At 32.4% G+C, this 24,497-nt stretch overlaps 2 protein-coding genes across 8 annotated transcripts in view; one reads left to right on the plus strand and one right to left on the minus strand.

Annotated features, from left to right (window-relative positions):
* Positions 1-21,635, minus strand: part of tio (zinc finger domain-containing protein tiptop) — a 331,986-nt gene extending 310,351 nt beyond the window's left edge. Inside the window, exon 1 of the mRNA XM_074126807.1 lies at positions 21,313-21,635. Coding sequence (XP_073982908.1) covers positions 21,313-21,352 — 40 coding nt within the window. The 5' untranslated portion in view covers positions 21,353-21,635. The remainder of the gene's footprint in view (positions 1-21,312) is intronic.
* A 32-nt stretch (positions 21,636-21,667) lies between these two features.
* Positions 21,668-24,497, plus strand: part of LOC141453486 (uncharacterized) — a 186,933-nt gene continuing 184,103 nt past the window's right edge. For 6 of the 7 annotated variants that reach the window (XR_012458032.1, XR_012458031.1, XR_012458033.1 and 3 more), the window contains exon 1: positions 21,669-21,996. The gene's annotated coding sequence lies outside the window, so the exon portion shown is untranslated. Of the gene's footprint in view, positions 21,997-24,497 lie in introns of all 7 variants that reach the window. The other variant, XR_012458029.1, reaches the window with a different exon arrangement.

A 24,497-nucleotide genomic window follows, 5' to 3' on the forward strand; every position in this document is an offset into this window, starting at 1 on the left:
ATTAAATTAGAACTCCAGTAGCAAACTAAACTAACTGACCATAGACTGAGATACAAAATGTTAAAAAGACATGATCTACTAACGATCTAAAGAAAACTATAGAAGACCCCCAAGAATGGACATATTCAGCGGGAACGCTGAACAATCCAACATATCTCTCAACTGGTGAACATTAACTAACTTCAAAAATGTAAGTCTATAATTCGAAGAACAATAGTTAATGTTCCTCTTTCTATATTTCACTCAATCGCACAAAGAATTATCATTATCCAATGAGAATTGAAATCCTTTGCTATCCTAAGTCCTTCTTCGTCTATATAGCTTTGTTTCCCAGATAAAAAGAACCACAGTAACAGAGCTAGGATGAAAATTCGGTCCCAAGCCTTGATTCATTTAAGAATCTCCGCTGCTCGAACAAATCGAGCAATACTCATGAATGGAAACAGTCTAAGCACTTCTACTGTTCCTAAACCATCAACCAAAGATCCTAAATTTAGCCTCCTCACATCTTAAAGAGAATCTATCATAAAATGGAGAAGTTTTTTCATCCTTCATCTGACAAATTCTACAGAAGGAATCGGGACACACATGAAACACATAGAGTGAGAGAACAATCAGGTATCTGAAAGAGCAGAGGTCTCTGGAATAGCCCCACAGCATCTCAAAATCGAGTCACTGGACGGGCTTTGAATCAACAATGTGTCCTACTTAAAACCCACAATTATTCAGGAGGAACCAGAGTTTTTAAATATAGATCAAACAGGAGAGCAATTTAGGAGATTTCAACACAAAAATCGTCACATTTTTCTCACCTTATCGCTAAAATATCGCGCTAATTCTGGTTTTTCTTTAATCACCAAAAAACACTCAACAGTAGAAGAAGAGCTAGAGAGAAATGGCACATGCGCAGTAAATACTATCCAAAGTTAAAAGAAGATAAGAAGAATTTGGCAAGTGATGAAGAACTCGCCAGATGGACGCAACTATTTCATCTGCGACACACAGAATGGCATCTTCTAAACGTTTCCTAGCAACTGTTGAGAACTTTTTTTCTTGCATAACATGTTCACATATTAATAGTTAAATATATGCTAGATATATTGTAATTCTGGCAATGGTAGTGGCGACAGCGTAAATTCATTTTCTAAAAAATTTAAACCAAAAAGATGGTCTTTGAAGTAAAATAAAGTTTATGGTAAATTTAATACGCTCAACAGCAAAAAAACCGGACACTTAATATTTTTTATATTAAAAGCTGATTATCAGTAATGTGTTTGCTTTTGTGGGTAATCTGGTTATTATAGAGAAGGAAGGGTCTAAGTCCATTGAACTAATCCCTTCAGTATTAGTAGGGCATGTGATAACACTCAGATGTGGCTTATTTGTCTTGAGGCTGCTTTACCTGACGGAACTCTTCTAAACTGTAAGCAGGTTTTCGCACCTTTAAAGATCTTTAATTTATTAACCACGCCTTTTCTATCATTAATAGACGTGTTTTTTTCATTTTGGTCCAGAATAATGGTTCTTTCGAACGTAGACTTAGCCCGAGCTGATGCCTTGGCAAGAGAAGGCCGGAGCATCCGATCTATCGCAGAAACCCTTGGAGTAGCGAAGTCCGCCATTAATGGCGTTTCCGGGAGACTGGCAGTTATGAACGGAGGGCTGGCAGTGGCCGACCAAGGGCCACAACTGAAGTTGACGATGGATTTATCACGCTTTCAGTATTAAGGGACCGCCATTTAATTGCTCCTGAGGTTCGGGACAGGCTTCAAGTGGCGCGAAATACGCGTGTTAGCTCGGACACAGTACGGCGGAGACTGAGGGAGCGTGGACTTGAAGCAAGGCGCCCCGCGACATGCCCCAACTCCAGGAAAGGTATCGTAGAGAAAGGCGATTATTCGCCAACCAGCATTTTCATTGGACTGTAGTGCAATGGGGAACAGTTTTATTCACAGATGAGTCTCGCTTTGGTCTATATCACCCAGACGACCGAGAAAGAGTGTGGAGACGATCAGGGGAGCGATTTGCTCAATGTACTCTTCGCGAGTCACGACCTTTCGAAAGGAGATCAGTTATGGTTTGGGGTGGAATCAATTTCCACGCCCGCACTGAACTGATTTTCATTGATAATGGCTCTGACTGCTCGGAGGTACATTGAGGAAGTGCTCCTAGATACCGTGATCCTGTTGGCTCCATTAATTGGTGACCAATTCATTTTGAAGCAGAATAATGCTCGCCCACATACCGCCAGAATTGTTACCGAATACTTGGAGCAAGTGGGAATCACAGTTCTGGACTGGCCTGCACAAACTCCCGATATGAATCCCATAGAACTTTTATGGGATAATTTAGGAAGGCGTGTTAGACATCGTCATCCTCCTCCTAGTGACTTAAATCAGCTCCAAATTGCTTTTCGTGAAGAGCGGGATGCTCTGCCGGTGGCGTACGTCCAAAATTTAATTTCTTCTATGCCTGACAGGATTAGGGCCCTTCGCCGTAGAAGAGGGAGAAATACCCGCTATTAAAAGAACATCCCTTGTCAGAAAACCTGATAAAAATGAAGAATAAAGTTTTAAAAAAAATGTGTTAATTTCTTATTTTTTCTTTATTTTATAATTTTGTGTAAATAATTAATAAAAATTAGTCATTTGTGGCAGATTTTGTGTAAATAACTTATAAATAAACCAATTCTTACCATAAATTAAAAAGATTAGCGTATTTAACAAAAATTATGAGACCAAATCTGAGTGTCCGGTTTTTTTTGCTGTTGAGTTTATAATTAAGAAACCTTAAACAATCAAAATAAACGTACAAATTTTCTTTTCACTCGCAAGTTGCTTATTAGGATGGATATTCATGTTGGTTATGTGAAAGAATGTTAAGTGAAAGCAAGATTTTGAAGAAATAACTTGAATTTATAAGTTCTAAACACTCATTAGACTGGCTTTTACTATAATATATTCTCAATCTTCGAACATTTTTTTTCCCCCCCAAAGAGTCTTGAAATGAAATGTAATGTTTCGCAATAATATTTTGTCGATAAAGTTATTATTTTTACGATATCTTGAAATTATTACTGTCACTGGTAATCGTTCTTTGTTGATTTTAATTTTTTAACGTTAATCGTTAATTTTAACGCTAAATCTTATTTATTTCAAAATTATTCGCTTCAGTTTCTAAGAGTTGACTTTTTTTTTAATATTTGATATTAGATGTAATTAATATTAAAGCAGTTGTATTCTTCAAATGAAAAAACTAAATTTAAAGTTGTAAAGATCTCTAAATTCCTGTATTGTAGGTACGTTCGTTTTTATTATGGATGTAAGATGATGAACAAATAACTCCTCCTTACTTCATACTTCTTGGTTGGGTGAATGTAAAGTATAGAAAGAAGTATTTCCTTGCCAATTTCTTGTAAATGCTCTTCCGGAATCAACTCCTACAATATTTCTTTGATATGGGAATTAAGTAAGGCCCAGTTAGACTTTAATACTCTTAGAGGTAAAATTGTGCAATAATTCATTTGGTCTTCGTTAATAAAGATTAGCGTTAAAGGACACTACAAAATAATGTTTCAAGTTAATACTCTTATATTATACCTCATTCAGAGCATTTACTTGCATAAATTCAGTCCTAATTCAATCCTCTTTATTCTGGAACTCTTTACCACCACCTCTAATCAATAAACCAACAATAGCAACATTTAAAACTGAATTGTTTAATTATTATTTAATGCAACTGCACAATGATTACTTAAATTCAATTAATTAGTTAATTGATAATCCAATTTGTAACTTACATAGTTAAGTATTGGAATTTTTTAGTTTATAATATTTGTAAAGGTTTACCAGTTTTGAAAAGGGAGCTTCACATCTTTAATTTCTTTAATGTAATGTATCTTTTTCAGTAATCTTTAAGAGATCTTGTCCCAGAACAAAATGAAAGTTTCTTTCCTTCAAAAAAAAGGATAGCTAAATATCTTCTTTGAGTGGTATACTGATTTTTAAGAAATATTAATATTAAGTAGCGGATCAAGCACACTTTCCACAACAGCCTGGAGTAACTTCTTGTGAGTAACCAAATATATTTAAAAGAGGAAGAAGAAGTAGTTAACCAATCAATATTAGAAAACACATTTAAGAAATCGGCTTCCCTGGCATATCGATATATCTGGGAAACTAACTGGCTGCTCCATAAATAACAAGAATAGAAAGTTGACCTGCTATGATTGGCAGAATAGATAGTAATAAATTAAAAAAAAAGTATTTAGTAATAAATAAAAACTCATTTTGATAATTTCACTTTTGAAAGAAAACAGAGAGTTTATTAATATTATTACTTCGACTTAGATGTATGATTCTTTCGACTTTCTCTCGTACGAATTCAAACAGAATTCAATCACAATTCAACTGACCTATACCTTGACAGCTTAATTTGATAACTAACTGCCTTACTACTTATTAGTTTACTACTTACAGTGACTCCCATTAATATTGGGACAGTACATACAGAAGTTAAAAATTGACGAAAATTAAAAGTGGCACCCATTTATTCAAATTTTTATAAATTCATTTCATTTTATAATTATTATTAATTAAATAAAAACTATTTAAATAATTACATAAAAATGTTTTGGTAGATTAAAAAATATATATATTATAATAAGTGCAAATTCTACCTCTCATAAATATTGGGACACTATTATAATTTATAGTTTGTCCAAGGTTTTGCCCGAATATTTATACAATTTGTATACCTTAAGCATATATTCAATATGAAATTAATAATTAAATTAGTTTATATAAATCAAGCCAGGTGTAACATGTCGCGCAAAAATACAAATACAACGATTGAACAAAGAAAAATTGTAATTTCTATGCACAAAGACAATAAAAAAAAGTGTTAGAGAGACAGAAAAACTGATCGGACCTAAAACATCTACTGCGTGGAACATCATTCAGCGTTACCAAAAAGAAAAAAGAATTGTTTCAACCCCACAAAAAGGCCGTCCTCGACTGCTCTCTGAGAGAGAGCAGCGTTATATATTAAAAGAATTAAAAAAGATCACCGACTTAGTGCTCCAAAACTTCAATGTGAAATTTTTGACATGTTCAGAGAGCAAAAATGGAGCAGAAACTGTTCGGAGAGTGCTAAGAAAACTCGACTATCATGGTAGAGTAGCCTGGAAGAATCCTTTTGTCAGTAAGATAAATCGTGTTAAGAGAGTGAAATTTGCCGAAAAATGTTTTAATGGAAATAGTGACTTTTAGAATGGTATACTCTAGCGATGAATCAAATTTAATGTTTTTCAGTCAGATGGATGGGTTATGGGCTGGAGGAAAGCGAATGCTGAGCTCGAAAAGAAGAATTTACAGCCAACATTAAAGGGTTTTAAATCTCCACCTCCGAGTTCTGGTTTGGGGCTGGATGTCCGCATCAGGATTTGGAGAATTAGTGTTTATTGATGGAATGTTGGACAAAATAGTTTATAGTAATATATTAAAAAATAATTTGGAAAAAGTGCCAAAAAATTGGGTATTTTAGGGTCTTTTAAATTCTACCAAGATAACGACCCCAAACCTACGGCTTGGGTGATACGTCAGTGACTGTTATATAATTGCCGAAAAGTTTTCCAAACCTCTCCGCAGTCACCAGATCCTAATCCCATTGAACAATTATGGCAATATTTAGCCAGTGCTTTAAGTAAACGAGTAATATCTAACAAAAATGAATTAAAACGATGTTTCCTGGAAGAATGGGAAAAAAACACCACCTGAATTAACCAAAAACTTGTTTCACCCATGCCTGATCGTTTGAGGGCTATTGTAAGTCAAAAAGCAATTATTAAATTATTACCAACCAAATATTAAATAGTAGGAGATTTTAATATTGAACGTTTAAACACTAGCACTTCTGGTGCCCCAATATTTTTGAGAGCTTTATTTTACACTTTTTCAAAAAGTACTACCTAACAGTTTGGAATTTCATTGATTTATACTTATATATAATTTCCACAGATGTTGCTAATGTAATTTAAAAAAAAAAATAATAATCCAAACTTTTGTATGTTGTTTTCATTTTCCTTTTAACATTTTGTAATAGGTGTCCCAATATTAATGGGAGTCACTGTAGGTACCCATAACTAGCGTAACAGACCTTTAGAAACTTAACAAATAGTTTCTAAAGGAAGTTGCCAAAATTACAATACTTCAGGTTAATAGCGCAATGAAGAAACAAAGAAACTCTAGCAGGAAAACACTCGTACTATTTCCCTTTTCTTCCAAAATTAACTTTTTCTTTAGATTAAAATGTAGCCCATTGAACTAACTTCTTGAGATGCCATTTTTCTTCAAAAGCAATTGGGCAATAATTCATTTGATCTTCGTTAATAAAGATTAGCGTTAAAGGACACTACAAAATAATGTTTCAAAAAATGATTACTCAACAACAATTCTACAATTAGAAAATAAGGTTTAAATATAATTGTTGAAGTCGTTCTCAAAAACATTGCTAATAAACATTGAAAAATCCATTCAGTAAAATGATACTGTTAATAACTTTGGGCTAAATCCTTAATATAGGATTCTTATGAATAAATTACTTCTTATACACTCCTATGTAATAACCATTCCCTAAATTTTGGAACATTTCACCCATTAAAATTGATAATATTAATAGAAATTACATTCACGTATATGACAGTTAAAGAGGTGGAAAAAAAGAACAACATTGTCCAACATGTATTTGATAAAAATGTCAGATATATGTAATTAAATTTTATATAAAAAGTTGATAAAATGAATGGCAGATGTTTTTATATATTTACTCCTGTTAACTAAAATATCACATTTAATATAAAATAATGATTTTATATCAATTTTAATATATGTTAGGACATAATTATGTAATAGTTAATTTAATAATGGACAATGTATATTATTTGCATCAATAAATGGTTAATTTTGAATTTTGAATAATACTAATTGAAAATTATGACATTTTCAGAAGGTTAAATGAAATAATTTCAAGTTTTATGCATCAATAATCATCAGATATTTAGAAATGAATATAATTATCTCTTGAGTTCAAAGTGGTAGGCATTTTTTTCTGCTTTTGCAAGAGTTGCGCCTCCATGTTTATACCCTGAAGGAAAACGATACATCATAACAAAGAAACCCGTGGTCTTTCACCCCCCCATTTAAACGGGTCTCCTGCTATGATTCTTTTTATTTTCTGGAAAATGGTTGCTTCAACATTGTAATAAGTCAATTTTTTTTTGGAGCAAGAAATTAATTAAGAGTATAAGAGAAGATCCATTTTAAGAGCCACTTTGTTAAAAATTCAAGGACTTATTAAAAATATTAAAAATTATAATTTGCTAACCTAACGCGTCACTTAAATGCATAGATTTTGTTTGTTTAGATTTCGCAATAATTAAAACCATCACAAAAAGCCTTCAGTGGTCAGGGGAAATACAAAAAAAACTGTGCATAAATGACATAGAATATTTGTATCCACTATTTAGAGCCGTGTAGCAGTAGTTTTGTTAATAAAATAGTTTTTATGTTGGACGTAGTGGAAGGGGAAAGATAGTGAGGGGGATAGGGGAAGCAGCAAGGCTTGAAGATGGTGTATTGTAGACATTTTTGAAATATAAACCGAGAGTGTAAATATAGAGTATTAAATTTGGAATACCTGTCTACATTCCACAATCTGTGTCTATTTATATTCTGTCTTTGTAGTTTAGACTATTTCATAGACGGGCTTACTGGGTCCAACTCTCTGGTCGACTAGTCCACTTATCGTGTAGCTCCTTAAGTAGAGAGGGCCATTAACGGCGAGACTTAATGAACTAATTATAGCAATAGCATTCACGTCTAATGGGTAAATTTATATTTTCTTTTACAACCATTAGAGGAAGAAAGTAAGTAACAAAATTTGGGTTCAGCGTCTTCTCAGGATTGGATTAGAACATTGGGGGCCGGAATTTGTACCTCTGGACGTAGTACGACCATGTGTGGACCTCTTGTTGGTGTAGAAGGAAAAACATATATTTGGTAAGTCCAGGATTTTCCTGGACCAATCGATTTGCGTACTAACAAACTACTAATTGTAAACCAGAAACAGATTTTAAGAAAACATTCCTCTTGTCTGAAACTGAACATCTGGATGTTTTCAGTTTCCCAAGGGCAAAAAGGACGTAAGGTATAAAAATGGGCATTATAATAATCAAATTAGTTTGTCGAGGAATACGAGTCCAAAACAGGAAAGCCGATAGCTAGTAGGTGAGCGGTTAGTAGGTCGCCCAGCGGAGGCGGCAAGCCCTCTTCAGCCCAAAAGCACCAATCATCAATTGTGGCGATTTTGTCAGTTTGTAAGCTGGCACCTACAGTTCCATTTAGGTAAAAGTCAGCGCCAATACCTAAAACGTCCTATAGGAAATAATAGTTTTCTTATCGTACGAGACTAAAGAAAATTTGAATTAGTCAGTTAAAAATGTATTATAATGATTTCTGCTAGAGTATTAATTTTAACGTGACATTACTTTGAACCAGACATTTTTTTAAATAAAGCAAGATGAGTTTATTTAATTTAATTAAATAATGACAAAATATCTAAAAAAAAAATATTTCATTCATAATTAATTAAGCAAAAATAAATTCAAACTGATGTAGAAAACAATGTAAACTACATAAACCAAAATATTACGTAATGGAATAGAATTTGCCTTTAAAAAAATGAAATTCATTCTTTGAGAGAATTACAGAGTCTTTCATGTTAATGTAATGTTATTTTCAAAAAAGAAATGGTAAAAATACTGAAATGAAAATTACCTAAAATGAGAAATGAAACCTAAAAAGAAAAAATTAACAGGTCATTTTTAAAATTACATGAAAACCTTTTCAAAAATCGACAGTAAAATGTAAAAAATAGAATACAATGAATTGAAAACAATTGTGTCTTTTAATTGAACAAATTAAGGTGCGATTATTTTCATTAGATGACGTCTCATTCAGGTAAATATACCCAGGGACTGGCTTGTCATATATTTCTTTTTTGAGAAATTACATATTAGTTATAAAATTAATCAGAAATTAGACAATTTCTTTAAACTAGTTTTCCGCCCTTAATGAACAACATACTTGTATATCAATTGTAATTTTCACTTTAAGAGACCTAGACTAAACTTTGAACAAGACCAGAAATGAATAAAGCATAAAGTGCAAGGCTCGTTCTGGGAAATCTTGCTGTAGTAAGAGAAGATACTGTAATCTTACTTTTGAGGTCCCCTGAATCCGAAAAAAGTCGAGACTTGGAGGCAGCAGATAGTTACGCACCCTATAAATACAAACCAATTCGTATAAACCACTTTTATAAGAATTGGTTTGTATTTATAGGGTGCGTAACTATCTGTCTGCCTACATGTATCGACTATAACTCGATTTCAAAAACTCGCATTAAGTTCTTATTTGATATTTGCCTTAGCTGCAATCAAAAAGGGTGATAAATTATCCTATTTTTAATGTTTGATCCAAATTGGTCCAAGTCCTAAGTATCACTTGACTCAACAGACTTCCTTTTCTTGAAGATATCTTCAAAATTTGGTCCCTACCACTTTGCGTGCTAGTCGTTCATCAATTTTATTTGAAACATATTTAAAAGAAATTTGAATTAGAACAGTTCTGGGAGAGGCCTGCTGTTATCTGTAAAATCCCTTTAACTGTTTATAGTAACTGGATTGCCAACTACATAATTTCAAAATGAATCAAATGTTGAACTTAATTTCCAAATTAGAGGAAAGGCTGAGCGGAAGTTCCGCTTCACTGAGTCGAATTTTCCACTGTTCAAGATTTTCTCGCTAGACTCCGACCATTTTATATAAACTTAGAAAATCTATAACTTTTACCGATCTGTGAATTCGAACTTAAAAAAATAGTTGTAACAAAAAATGGTTTTGAATGTTCACGGCAAGCTTTAAACCAATTTGTAAAATTAAACATTTAAATTTCAGAAAAAAGAAGAACAATTCTCACCAAGTAAAAACAATAATTACCCTTTTAAATATAAAATAAAATTCAAAAGTGGTTAATCTGCTTTTAAAATTAAAAAGCATTAGCGCCATGGATTCACTTAACTGGCAATACAAAAATTTGTTTAATTTGACACGAAAAGTAAAATTTATTGAAATGCCGACTGAAATTCATTAAATGCTGTTCAGTTGGAAAAATAAAACAAAATCGCTAATACAAATGAAAGTAAAATAAGTGGGAAAAAGGATTTTGCACAATTAATCGTATTTTTTTAATTAAATTAAATTAATGAATCTGAGATTGCATTAGGAGATATAGAATTAGGTGGCTTAGTAGATTAGGTGAATGAATCCCGGGGGGGGGTTAGCTCATTAATCGATTTTATCGAGTTTCGAAATATGCTAGTTTTCTTTAAATTTAACCCTTTAACCTCATCGCGTTGCTAAAGAGAGAATTTCATTTGCATTTAAAACGTTTCTGGGCACACCTGTACTCTTGCAAGAGTCAGCCAATTGGGCGAAACATGGGTGAAAACGGGCAGTGGTGGGAGAGAAATTTAGGTAAACCTGTAGGACTGTGGGTGAAATTTAAAAACAAATATATTCCCTATATTTGATTTCATCTGTTGGAGCAACATTTTTATTGTATCCTCTGACCGGTTTCGGACTCCCAAGTGAAGTTTAGCATAGTTTCGGAATATGCTGACTTAAGCGTAGTGCGAGACTAGTAACTTATGCGAAACATCCATGCTACTTTGGATAAAATCCAAGATATGTATTATCCACTCCTGGCCTATCCACTTTTTCAACACTTCTTATTATTACAAATAGTTTACTTTTAAATTGTAAGGAGAGCGTTACAGATATCACCGTGACTTAAGATTGTTGTTCATTCTTTTTGGTGACTGATTCATAGTTTCAATGGGATGAAAAAATAATTGCCATTTCAGTCGTGATAAATTTATTCTGCCGAGCTTTCGACCTAGGGGCTAGGTCATCTTCAGGGCTAGTTTACATAGTAATATTTTTACAATGTAAAAAATGTCAGTCAATGAACAGACAAGACAGAAGACACACCAACCCTACAATGTAAAAATATTACTTTGTAAACTAGCCCTGAAGATGACCTATGTAGTCCCTAGGTCGAAAGCACGGCAGAATAAATGTATCACGACTGAAATGGCAATTATTTTTTTATCCTATTAATAACTTAAGATGTTGACTAAGAAAAGATCTCTGAATAAAGTTGAAGTCGCTTATTATTTTTTGCAAGACTGTGATGATAAATTTGAAAGATTATCCTGGGATTATTGTTCCCTTAGAATAAATACGTGTACAGTTAGAGGCCCAATAGGTTTGGCCTGTATTTTAGATATATTTATAATCTCAAAATAAGCAAGTATTTACAAAAATAAGAATTAAAATTAAGGAAATAAAAGAATTCATTTCGGAAGCGAATTAAGGAGATAATTGAATAGAAGGGATTTAAAGATGGAAAGGGTCGGAGCATGGCGGGCAGATGAAGGTAAGGAGTTCCAGAGAGAGGTAGCGCGCATTAGGAAGGTGAGAGTGAATATAGAGATCATAGGGATGAGATCTAGTATTGCGAGAATGGATCGAAGATTTGGAACTTGAAGAGTTGAAAAATATAAGATGGTCTTTGAGAGACTGGATAATTTGGAAAAGGAATGAAGCCCAAAAAATACTGACGGCTTTAGCCACATCAACTCATCGCAGTAGTGCGAAATGCGAGAGAGTCTCTGGGAATGCTGAAAATAAATCATATGAAGCAGTTCATGAGGCGCTTGAGCTTAGCTTCAATATCACCAGAAAGACCACGCCATACACTGTGCAACCACAGTCGAAATGGGGGCAAATTAAGAGAGGAAACTAGGAGTTGCCGGGTCTTAATTGGAAAAAGGTGACGGGAAATTTCAGCGAAAACCTATTAACCAAGAGAATAACTAAAAGTTATTTTAAAAATAACCTCTAGTACACGGCCAGGAAATTATTTAAAATATCTGCAAGTGGCTATTTGGATCCAAAAGAAGGCGCAAATCTACCTTAGGTTGAAATGATAAAAATAATAAAATTACACCGGAGAGACGAATGCGAATCCGGAAAGGCAAATTTAATATTGTACTAATTTGTAATAATTAGGCCTTCATTGTGAAGCAGTTATGTCCAAACAAGGTACTGGTAATGTCCAAAAAGTATAGTATTCATTTCCTCTTACAATTCGTGTGTGGAATAATAGCGATCGTGTTTTCCAACTAAAAACTATTCGATATTGGTCATATGGACAAACAAAAGGGGCACCTTATCAGCTGGTTACCCACACTGTTAAACAAACAGATGGTTTATCAAACTAACATATGTTTTTCTAACAAGGCTTACACTTTAAGTACTTCTATATATTTTATTCTATTTTAGATCGACAATCATTAATAATTATAGTTTGGCAGCCATTTCGTATTCACCGTATTGTCATGCTTCAGGAGGTCACATGATTGGTTTGCTAAAGGAACTTCCATTTTTAATTATTAAAAAAAAAGAATCAAGTGTGAAGACCCACACGACTTTCTCAGACTATAATCTCGAGATCCTAAGACAATCATTGAAAGCATTCTCAAAAAATCTTCTCCATTATAGTAAATCCAAATTCTATTCTGGGCTTGTTATAACACACTTGAAATAATCGTTCATAAAAATTAATTTTAATGTTCGAATTAACTAAGATAATAATTGGTTACTTCTGAATGCAATATTAAGTACAGTTCAATTGTGTTTGGATAATTGATTGATTGAGTATAACCTGAAATACTGACGGAGAACTATTAGCCAAGGAATAACAGGTGAAATAGGATTTCTCTTAAGCATGAATCAGATTGCTAACTGAACAGTAAATCTGTCTAGAATCTCTGGTGAATTGTAGTCAAGTGTAGGTGTATTAGGGAACCATTAAATTGATAGATTTCAGTGTTCTGATGGAACCTAAAATCAACAAAGGACAAGCAAATAGCCCTTATTTAATAAGCATTCTCCAGTTTCCTTAACTTTTGCAATAATTATCTGTTAGCTGCTCTCTCTAACTTCAGTTTTTTGTCTGGAGAATTGTTGTTCAGCTCATTTGCGTCGTTTAAGGCATCTTTCCACAAACTTTCGAGACACAAACCTTTAGCAAGCACTAGACAATTACGAGGAAATTATCAGGAATATCTTCTTTCTTTTAAGCACAAAACAAGATGAAAAATATAAAATCAAGTAAAATAATGCTTTTTATTAAGGCAGGGTTCAAGTCCAGCTATCAAATTAGGTGTCACGGAAGGCGGTGACTAGCAAACATTTTTTACTATAAATTCCTCATATTAACACATTGAATATAATCTAAGGTATAGATCGGGAATCGAACCCACTAACCACTTAAGATTCTAATAGGGCGGCCTTTAAGGCCTAAGCCATTGCGACCCCTTTGGATCTATTGTGGCTCTCCTTATCTAGAGATCGCCCTCCAGACCCGTCCGTTTAATCAGACTCTTAATTCTGGAAAGCCGACTCTTGGGTAAAGCTCACAGGACTTGGTTTTTCCTCCCCGAGCCAGACAAGCCCCTCACACTGACACAACACGTGCAGTGTTGCCGTTTCCTCCTCTTCCTAACAGAACCAACAAAGGCTATCATCTGCCAGGTCCATGCGATGCATGTGTTTTCTGGAGCCTGCAGTGGCCCAGTTAATAAGCCTACAATTATCCTTATAGCCCCACGGCCTTGACGGATTAAATCTGCAGTCAGCTTTGGCGAATAGCTCTTAATGAACTCCTTCGCCTGTCTCTGCCCTGTGGTGGCAAGCCACCACTCCTGAGACCTATTCTGCACCCATAAACCCACTAACCAACAATACAAAATAGCTTTGCGGATCTAGCCTTTAACCGTACTGCCTAAAAAATTATAGATTATAGAATATGGATCTTGGTTTTGTGATCTAGTGAATTAAAAATAAGAATAGGGTTACTTTGGTACAAAATTAAACTATTAAAACAAATGTAGTGAACATGAAGGGAGCTTCGGATACAGAAAAATTGGAAACTGCTGGAATGATATGGTGGTCACAAAATTAAGAAATCATCAATACAGAGAGGTATTGTCAATAAAATTGACAAAAAGTCTCCAAACGATTAGGCAGACATTAGTCTTGATTGGACAATATAAAGATCTCAGGACAAAGCTCATGATTTACAACACCGTCCAAAAAATTGAATGAATTTGGGAGAACGAAGTTCTGTCTCAGCCGAGTGCAACCTCTGGAATCCGCAAAACTTTCCACCCAAAAACAATCAAAACATTCAAAAAACAAATAAAGAATAACCAATAAACAAACATTCAAAATACAGAGCACTGTTCTGTGATCCAATTATATACATGCGATAGTATTTATACAAATTCAACTTTTAGAAAATTGGGGAAGCACAAATTATTATGAACAAGAAGAGAAGCAATTGTAGAGGAAGTTTGGAAACCATTGGATCTAATTTAAGGGACCTGCTAAGGGTCACTGTAAGGGACTCGCAAATTTTGTTCAGTACATATTACTGTAGATATTTTCTGTTTACTTCTATTTTTAGGGAAATATTTCCAGAAACCAGTTTTGCTATTTAATATATGTTATAACAATAGTTTGTTTTCACCTGGGGCAGTTCTAGATAAAGTTTCTTATATTTAAGAATAGGAGCAAGATAGGTAGTAGAGGTGGCCGTCAGGTCGATATATTTGATGGACAGAGACATAACAAGTCCCTTCAACGTCATTACCTAGGGCCACCCCCGGCTACAGCCAGCAACAACAACTCGCCCGCCTCCGTATTGACCATATCCAACACACAAACACACACACACATACACTTGACAATATGAGTGACATTCAAGTCACCCTCTAAGTCCTTCTACGTCAGCTTTGCCTCTTCCTCTATCGGATAGAAATTTCTCTTGCCAGTCTTCAATATACAACATTCTCTTTCTCTGACCATCACCCCCAAACCCGGTTAATACATTCTCTACTTCTCTTATAATGATATCATTTCTCTCAGCCAAGCAATCTAAAAAACTTTTTGACAGAAATGTATATATATATATATAATTTGTTTACCCATTAGTTCAAAGTTTATTGAGTGTACAGTTATTTTAGTATATGACCCTTTTTCTGCTATTGTATATGTGTTTCTGATCGGTAGATGTGATGTACTGGAGAGGAGGTAGCATTTTTGTTTAAATAAATAAAACCAGGTTTAAAATATGTCTCAAAATATGAGAAGGAATTTTCAAGAATGTTTATAAGATTAACCACTTTTAAAGAGAGAGTTGTCTGCTAACAGCTTGTTTCAAGCTCCAATTCTTGTCCGCAAGACATCATAAATTGGTCAGATTCCTAGACATAAACTGAGAGAATCAAAGATTTGAAGTGAGTTACAATTAGTTCAAAACCTAGCATGTTATAGGTTTAGTTTAACCAAAGATGAATTAAAAAAGATAAGGTGATGTATATGACAAATGATTTTTTTTAAGAAAAACATGGAGTAATGAAATCCAATCTCTATTTATCTCCAGACAGAATTGATTTCGAAGATTAACCAGCTGAGGTTTGAATCGTTAATAAATAAAAGGTTCTCTGATCGAAAGTTTAGATATTTAGGATCCTAATAATTAGATCAAAACTCGGTCTACTCCAACGAAAAACCGGTCAAAGTTATTTGAAAATTATTTTCTTCTCAAGGTATTCGCAGTTTCGCCAAATTAAGTCATTTTTCTTTTTTTTATTCTTCCCTTTTAGAAAACGAATTCTTATCAAACCAGCTGGTGACATTTACCAGATTAATCAACCAATTTGTTCGCTAAAAATCCACAACTAATTTAGGATTAAATAACTTTAAACAATGAAAACAGTAAGTTTTATTTCACTGCCAACTTGATAAATTTTTTTGCAAGAAGCATAAGTTAATAGATAAATAAATTAAATGTAATAATAATAGTAAGTACCTAGTATACCTAAATATTAACGCATCAACTTCAAAAATTGACCAAAAACCAGTTTTTCTTTTGAAAGGTTAGTAAAATAACTTTCGAAAGCTAGCAATTAATCTCTGTTGTTAATCCTGGATGTTACTTAAAAAAAAAACCGGCTTCTGCGCAAAGATGAAGTAAAATGAAGGTGCGCTAAAGAAATTCCCCCAAAAAAAGAACCAACAGCTATTCAGCTCTATTACAATTAAATTTACCACCTTAGCACCAATTGGAATTTAAATTAAAGAGATATTAGCAGTAATCAAACATCCTATTTAGGAGAAAAGATTTATAAAACGGTATGAAAATAATCTTTAAATTTGAAAGGGTGGAGGGAAATAGAAGATGGAAAGGTAAAATGAAACGGTAAGATCTGAAGCTGTTTAGTATAGAAAGAGCCAGAATAATATTGATAACTTTGCAGAACTTAACTCAGGCAAAACGACAAGATAAACAGCTAAAGCAAGATTAAAGGTCGATCCGCCTATGATGTCAAATACAGAGAATTCCAAATTCAAATAGTAGAACTCTAAAATTAAAAACTGTAGAACTACATCAATTTCTCGTACCGAAACACCACCTCTCGTGTTCCTCTTTGAGAAGTTGTCAAACAAGAAGAAACATTTTGTTGAAGTTGGTCAAGAAATTGCACAATTATTGGTTACGATCATCTCCTATCTAGTAAAAGAGATAAAGATGCCATAAAATGAAATAAAAGTTAGTTTTTGAACATGATTACAGAGCTTTTATCATTTAACAAACAAAAGCTTATCTTTTCTAATTTTCACTTTTCATATGAAATGGTCATTTTTAACACCGACTTTGATAAAGATTCAATATTGTTAGTGGTAATTCTCTTAAAGTTCCAGGATTTGAACTGTTGTAAAAAAATTCCAAAGAAGAAATTGCGCCAATCCAGTTGATCGTCTGCAGATAATTTTTTGTAAATTTGTTAACACTATTTTAATAAAATGAAATCAATCGTTAAAATAATAATAATTTAACAAAAATTTATTAAAAATAAAGTAATAAATAATTAGTTACAAACTAACTTTTGATTAACAAATCAATATTTAAATAATGAAAAAAATAGAAGCAATATTTAAACTACTCTTAAATTGAAAAATTATTATAGTTGCCAATGTAATTTAGAATAATCTGAAATAAGCAACTATTCTTGAAGTAATATCAAGATTATTTTGAAAAACAGCATTAAACTATAAAAACGCCACAAGTATTGCGTTGAAAAAATTAATTATTGCATGAAAAATTAAAATAAATGAGAAATTTATTATAAATTGATTCTTGAATTATTTTTCTTCTTCATTTTTTTTTTAATTTTTTAGTCGATGATTTGGCGTTTTATTCGATGTTATTTTTAGGGAAATAGAAAGATTAATTTTAAAAAAGATTAAGAATTGCAATTGTGCCAAAATATCTTTAATATAATCTTTTTTAAATGGCATAGGTTTGAAGCCAGTTGATTCTAAATTTGATTTTTATAGTCAGTTTTTACGTTTTTCTTAAATTTAATAAGGTCTAATTTATAAAAAATTATATCTAAAAATCGGTCATCTAAAAGAGTGCCTAAGAACTGCAATAAACAAAAAAAAATTGCAGAAAAAGGCTGGAGCACTGATTACAGGGCTAGTACAAAATAAGTGATACTCAGCTTTTCTATTTCTCGCAGTTCTGCGAGAAATCACTAAGGTACCGCGAAAACCGCATTTCTGCAATGAATATTTGAAAGAAAATTACTATTAATTGTGCTTTTCTAAATATCTTATCTTCTGATCTAATGATTGCGGGTTTTCAGGGTGGCGTCTCATTGAAAACAGTCCAAAAAAAAAAAAAAAAGTTCAGATTTTGATACAGACAAAAATTGGAAACCGAGAAAATGAATAAGAAAACTCGAGATGAAAGGGCACTAAAAGGGTCTTTAAGTTTAAAAAGACTTTTTCTCTGTTAAAGACTATATGAATTACAAATTTTATGCTACAAATTAAGGCACTTTCTACACTTTTGTATAGATATTTTCAATAAAGTTTAATTGGTTTTTGCAATCTTTTCTTTTAGCTGGGAAAGGAAAAGACTTATTGGAAAATTATCTGGGAATTTATAAGAGAATTTTAAAACCTACGAAGAATGTGAACTGGTTGACTAAGAAATAAGACACAAGATAAACGCATTGATAAGACTATCTGTAAAAGAAAGCCTCCTTTTATAAAGTTATAGATCCCTTCTTATAGGTTTCAGACTTTAGCGGTTTCATCGGCCAATGGCTTTTAAAAAAAAACTTCTTTTCATAAATATTTCGACTTATTAGTTTGTTTCCAAATCTTTGTTGACCTGACTGCTTGAAAAATGTTAAGCTTATCTACACAGTGTTGAGGCTGCGAATGTGGTGTTATGGCAATCGCCTCATATTTTAATGGGAAACTATCTGCATGGCGATTTAATTCGATCAAACTGAACCACTTGGAATAAACCTAGAGCGTTTGATCCAAATGCTTTAGACAAAATCTTTCTAAATGTCAAGTGACAGAGTTGGAAAAAGGAGTTCTTAAATTCAGATAATTTTCAAACCAAACTATGGACTTTTTACAAAATTATCAACTATCTTTATCAATTATAACGTCACCATTTTCAGCAATGAGGATTATAAAAACTGTCAATTATTGACCAATTTTTTAAAAAAGGCTCTAGGCGTTTTATAGTATGAAATATTATGACCAGCCTAAAGTTTTTGGGTACATTAAATGCAAGCTAATTCTTTAGTATGCCCCAATAAATGAAAGTTTACAAAAATTTATTTTGGCAATTTTTGGGTATCGTGATGTAACACTAAGTAGGCCTAATTAACTCGATCAGTTTACTTCTTTGATGTTAACTGAATAGTTGTTAAAAATAAAATCAAAAAGATCTTCAAATCCACACGAACAAAGAGCAGTTAACTGAAATTTATTTTTTTTCATCAAATTTGTGTTTTGCGCTTAATTTAAGTTTATTTTCTAAACCGTAATTTCCAAATATATTTTAAATTAAAAAATTATAAAACATAAAACAGTATCGAATTAAACTGTACTCAAGTTAATTAAAATAAGCTATTTAGTTAATTATTAAATTACTACCCGAACCTAATTAGTTATATTAATTTAGTCCGTTCTGAGACCCCTAAATAGTTCATCAGTTCACATCACTGACAATTAATTCTAATCGGCGTCTGAGGAGACGTCGACTGCGCGATTTTTCACTGGCGACAGAAGACAAAAGATTAATAAATACTTTCGGAAAGCACCACTGGATGATTCGTCACATGTTTATATTTTCAGTATATTAGAAGCACTGTAATGCCGCACTTGTAGTTGTAAAATTCAAAATTAAGCATTAAAAAAAATTGTTTGTTATACTTATAGTAAAATACTTATAGCGTATATTTTAAGGAACTTAAATTGAAATTATTTAATTTTTTTAATTGCCAAAAATTGATTTATTTTATCGCCTCATTAAAATATTTAATTTAAAAGTGTTCAATTAGCCTAAATCATAAATGGAAAAAAAAATAATCCTCTTATTTAAGCCTTATTTTTTATTATTTTTGTTTAAGACGCGTCAATATTTATAATACTTCAGCCTATAATTATTATTTATTCCATAAAGATAATGAGGCGCCTATTTCTTATCGCACGTTTTTTTTTTTTTAACAATTACTCTCCTTTTTATCGGTATTTGAAGTCGATAAGTTTGCAGTGTGCATAGAGATAACGTTATACCACGAGTGTAGATGATCCTAATTGCTATTATTTTTTATTTTATTTACTGATATTTATATTTTCAAGTTTTTTTTTTCTGAATTCTGAATACTTGTATTTCTAATTATTTAAAACGTAATCGATATTTAACAGCTGTTTCCTTTTGTAGGTAACAAAGAAGAGCCCTTCATTAATTTTCTTGATATTAAGAAAGAAAACTGTTAAAAAAAAATAATAAATAATAAATTCTGGATTTATATCCACGTAGTTAGACGAACGCCCGCGGTGTATTGTTGAACACCAGTTACAACTGGGGAAATTTATGAATGGACGCTACTTGATAAGGTCGTAGTAAAGTGTACACTCTCTTTGCCTACAACACAAACCTACTAACCTAACAGTTTTTTCTCTTTTGAAGAATACTTCTGAATTAGTTTAATTATTTAGCCATTTTAGTAAGAAAGTAAGAAATATTTTTCCTGCTAAGAAAAGATGATAAAACAAAATAAACTTGTACAGATAATTGGATGTTTTTACACAGTTACAGTTTATAAAAAATAATATTAAAAAGCCTATATTTTTTTTAAAAAGGGGGAAATCCTTAATTGATTTTCGATTGTTTTACATATCATGAAATACTGTTGTGTTCGCTCTCAAAGCTGGGCAAAACTTTTCTCGCGTTTTAACGACACCATTCAAGAAAATGCCTTAATTGAAGCGAGAAAATTCTTAAAAAATTATAGTTCAATACATTTTTAACCAAGATTATTATATTCACAGTAAAAAAGAAAAAAATATTTATAAACAATAATTAATAACGTTTATTATAGATAAAAAACTAACTTAAAAAAAATATATAAATAAATAAAAATAAATTATTTTTCCAAATTAAGTTTGGCTTTAATTATTTAATTTATTTTAGGAAAAGAAATAATAAAATAAAATCATGCATACATTTTATTATGATTGGAAGTTTAAATTTCGTAGCATTTTAATTAATAATTTGTTAAAAATAATTACCAGAGCATTGTCAGTTTTTTTGTATTAATAAATATAGCAAGAGTGATGGCAATAAAAATTAAAATATTTAAAAAAAATAACATTGTTCAAAAAATAATCATATACCTATTTATAAAATATATATTAATAAATACTTTTTAGAAAAAATAATTTTAAAAAAGCAATTATCATAGATGAAGTGTATATCCATCCAAAAAGGGGCGGCAATAGATTCACGTGGGTTGGCGGGGGCTATCACGTGACCCGGTCGTAAACATTGGGCACACGTGATCTACACTGTCGCAACAACAGATCCACATATGTATGTAAGGAAAACAATAAATGTGACATTTTATTTTTTTGTTTATATTTTTTCGTTAATGATTTTTCTTTTTCTTTTTTAAATTTAGCTACAGGAAAATTACGAGTCTTAAAAAAAACTACTACTCTTGTGTATTATCTTATAATAACTTGCTTACATTTCATTCTCTTGGGACAATTCTGTTTCCTTCTGGTCATCGTGCTCAGACGTCCGCTTAGACCTGCTGTGGCTTGCCCATTCGGCGGCAGGCGCCCCGGGCGTACCTGGCTACTTCTCGGTCTTCGGGAAGACACGGCCTTCCGTGGCCAACATTGTACGCGTTCACTAGTCACTTCGTCATTTCACAACATATATATTTTTTTTTGAAATTTTTAAAAACACATAAAAAATAAAAATAGTTCAAACCAAAATAACAATTGAACAAAGCAGTTAACCAAAAAAAAAGAAAACTAAAATAACAAAAATTGAAAAAACAGTTTTGGTGAAACGTTGGCGATTAAAATAAAAAAAAATAAAAAAAAAAAAATATATTCAGTAGTCCATTTAAAGTTGTATGTGTGTGGGTGTATCAGTGTGTTAGTATAACGTGACGCGAAAAATTTTCGTTTTACAGCTGCGAGCGACTCCGAGGTCGAGACCCGACTGGCGTCCCCAGCCATCCGTCAAGCTCGTCAGAGCGAACCGCGGTGACGTCATGACAAGTAGGCGGAGACTAAGGACACGCCTACCCCCTGCGCATACCGCCCAGGCTAGTGTACGGACGCTAGAAGAGGACTAACTTGTTTTCTCTTCTCTTGTGTTGTTTTTCCATTAATTTCTCCATTTTATCATCATAAATAAGGTCAGTAATTAAATTATTATTAATCTGTGTTTATATTTCTTAGTCATTCGTAATAAACAGTACACTTTCCTAGCAAATAACAACTGAAACAGTTGTATTTCTAGTGTAAAGACTAGCTACAGCCAACATGGTGACCGTATACCTTTAGTAGACACTACTCTCCCTGAGTCACTCCGGCAACAGACAACTTTACATCTCTTTACGCGTTGCTAGAACCTTCCTGCTAGTTTCACCGTTATATTTTTCTAAACTTTTGCAAGAGATTTACAAAATTTACTATCAATCAATTAAAACATAACCTTTAAGGAAAATAAAAATGTATGAATTCATTGTGTAAAGTAACTCTTATGCGTGACGATAGGCTGCAGCACAAACTGGTAGCCTCATAACACGTGGCCACAGTTTTAAAACGATGGCGGCATTATTAATGGCCTTTAAAAGCGCCATACTCGCCAACAATATAATTATTTAATATTTCTTTTTTGCTTTTATTTAAAAAAATGACTAAATAGAATGAATAAACAAAAAAATTCCTCAATTCAGTTTAAAACGAAAGGAATTGGTAATGACAGTACAAAATATCAAATAGTTAATAGAGAAAATAAAAAATCAAAACGAAAAGTTTGTATTGATAATAAAATTAGTTGATTGATTTAATTTTATTTTAATAAATATTTAAATTGAATGAAATTGGGCAATAATTGTACTTGCCCAATTGTTGTTCTTTGACTAGTCACCATCTGTAAGAAGGGACGGATGTAGATGTGGTTATGAAGGTGGATTTTTAGATAGAGATCGCAGTATTGAATCCCGCTACTTTTTACTTTATTTTACATCCGCAGGAGACTGTTATCCGAGCCTAATAATATCCGATAATTAAATACTGCCTCATTTTGCATGAAACATATGAAAAATATCAGGTCTGGTCCACTTGCAGGATTAGGGATTAACTCAAAATTAGAATCTTCTATTCTTGAAGACGTTTTCTAGTGCGCAGTCTTGTAAGAAGAGTTATTTTGAAGGAGTGATCGTATTCCAGCTGAACTGAGGAGATGTAGTCGCTCAACTATGAGGAACGGTTCAAAATAAATTTGAACACTGTTGTGGCACTTTGATTAAATGATTGCCCACTGCACCTCATTACCTCAAATCCTCCTCAGAGCACACAGGCACGAATGATATAAAAAAAAACAATTTTTATCAAAAGTAATGAGGTTCTGATTTCCATTTGGCTTTGTTTACCACTTCTGAGACCATTGCTGGCTGCTCGCAGAGGATATTTATTTATGGTTGAATGTACGCTCGCTATAATCCTTGTTGAACTTAAGGATAGGGATGAAATCTCTAAAAAGGAGGACAGTAAATTATTTTTTGTAAAAAAAGTTTTAGTTGTAAATTCAGTTTTCAATAATTTTCACTATTCTTTGTTGTATTTTCTTTTAAAATATTGATTAAATATCCAAAACTTCTTGAACTAAATTTTAACTGCGTCAAAAGCTATCGAAAAGCACAAGAGGCCAAAAAATTTCAATCCCTGATTTCATTATAAAAATGGGTGTTACCTTGCTTAGAATGTTCATTGTTGATTTACCGTTTGATCGTTTGGCCACAGATACAGGTCTTTTTTTTTTAATTTTCAAGATTTTACAGTTTATTTTACAGTTTCGTTCAAGTAAAAGTGATGAAGTTACTTTTAGTTTCAATTACTTTAATTTCCTATTTTAGAAACCATGCTTCAAGAGCTGTTAGGTGATCTAGTCATAGGATTCTTCTAGTGACAGTCGGATCGGTATCATACGAGACAGGATCGCTTTTTTATCAGCGTAGATGGACAGAACTGTGTCCGGGTGGGTGGGAATATCAGATGAGTGAAGGGCGTAGAGTATTAGCCCAACTTCCCCTGGTCCCTCCAGCCCAAAGGTTGCAAAAATATTTCAAAGGGAAAAAAAGGGCTACGCTGTGGTTAAATTTCCGGTGTCAGTAATTTTCAGTTTTCCGCTTTCACAATAGATTAATATATGCACTAAGTTACTGTCTTGTTAGGTATAAATATTATAATGAAACATTGGCATTATTAACTAAATTATTTAATATTTAAACACGTACTAATGTACATATGGGATCGCAGAGAAGGTTGAGATCAGATATCTTTTTATTGATCAACTTTTTCGTAATTTTAATCATGGACCGTTTCAGTCATTCGCACAAAATTATAATAGAAAACGCAGACGTAATTGCACGGAAGTCAGTACATATTCTATAAGCTAAAAATCTATTTAGAGAATAAAATATTCATGTAGGTTATTGATTATGAATTTAAAAAAAAAAAACAAATAAAAATATTATGGAAGAAAAATTGTTAAAACGACTTAGAAATTGTTAAAAGGTCATTGTCAGAATGTTAGTTGGGTACTTTAAGAGTTTGATGAGCTTTTAAATGGTAACTAACTGATATTCTAACGCCGGTTACTCTGAGACCTTGATCATGAGGAACTCTGGAA

This window comes from Rhodnius prolixus, unplaced genomic scaffold (genome assembly GCF_049639745.1).
Source record: "Rhodnius prolixus isolate KJV_2025 unplaced genomic scaffold, Rpr scaffold_3, whole genome shotgun sequence".
Taxonomy (NCBI): Eukaryota; Metazoa; Arthropoda; class Insecta; order Hemiptera; family Reduviidae; genus Rhodnius; species Rhodnius prolixus.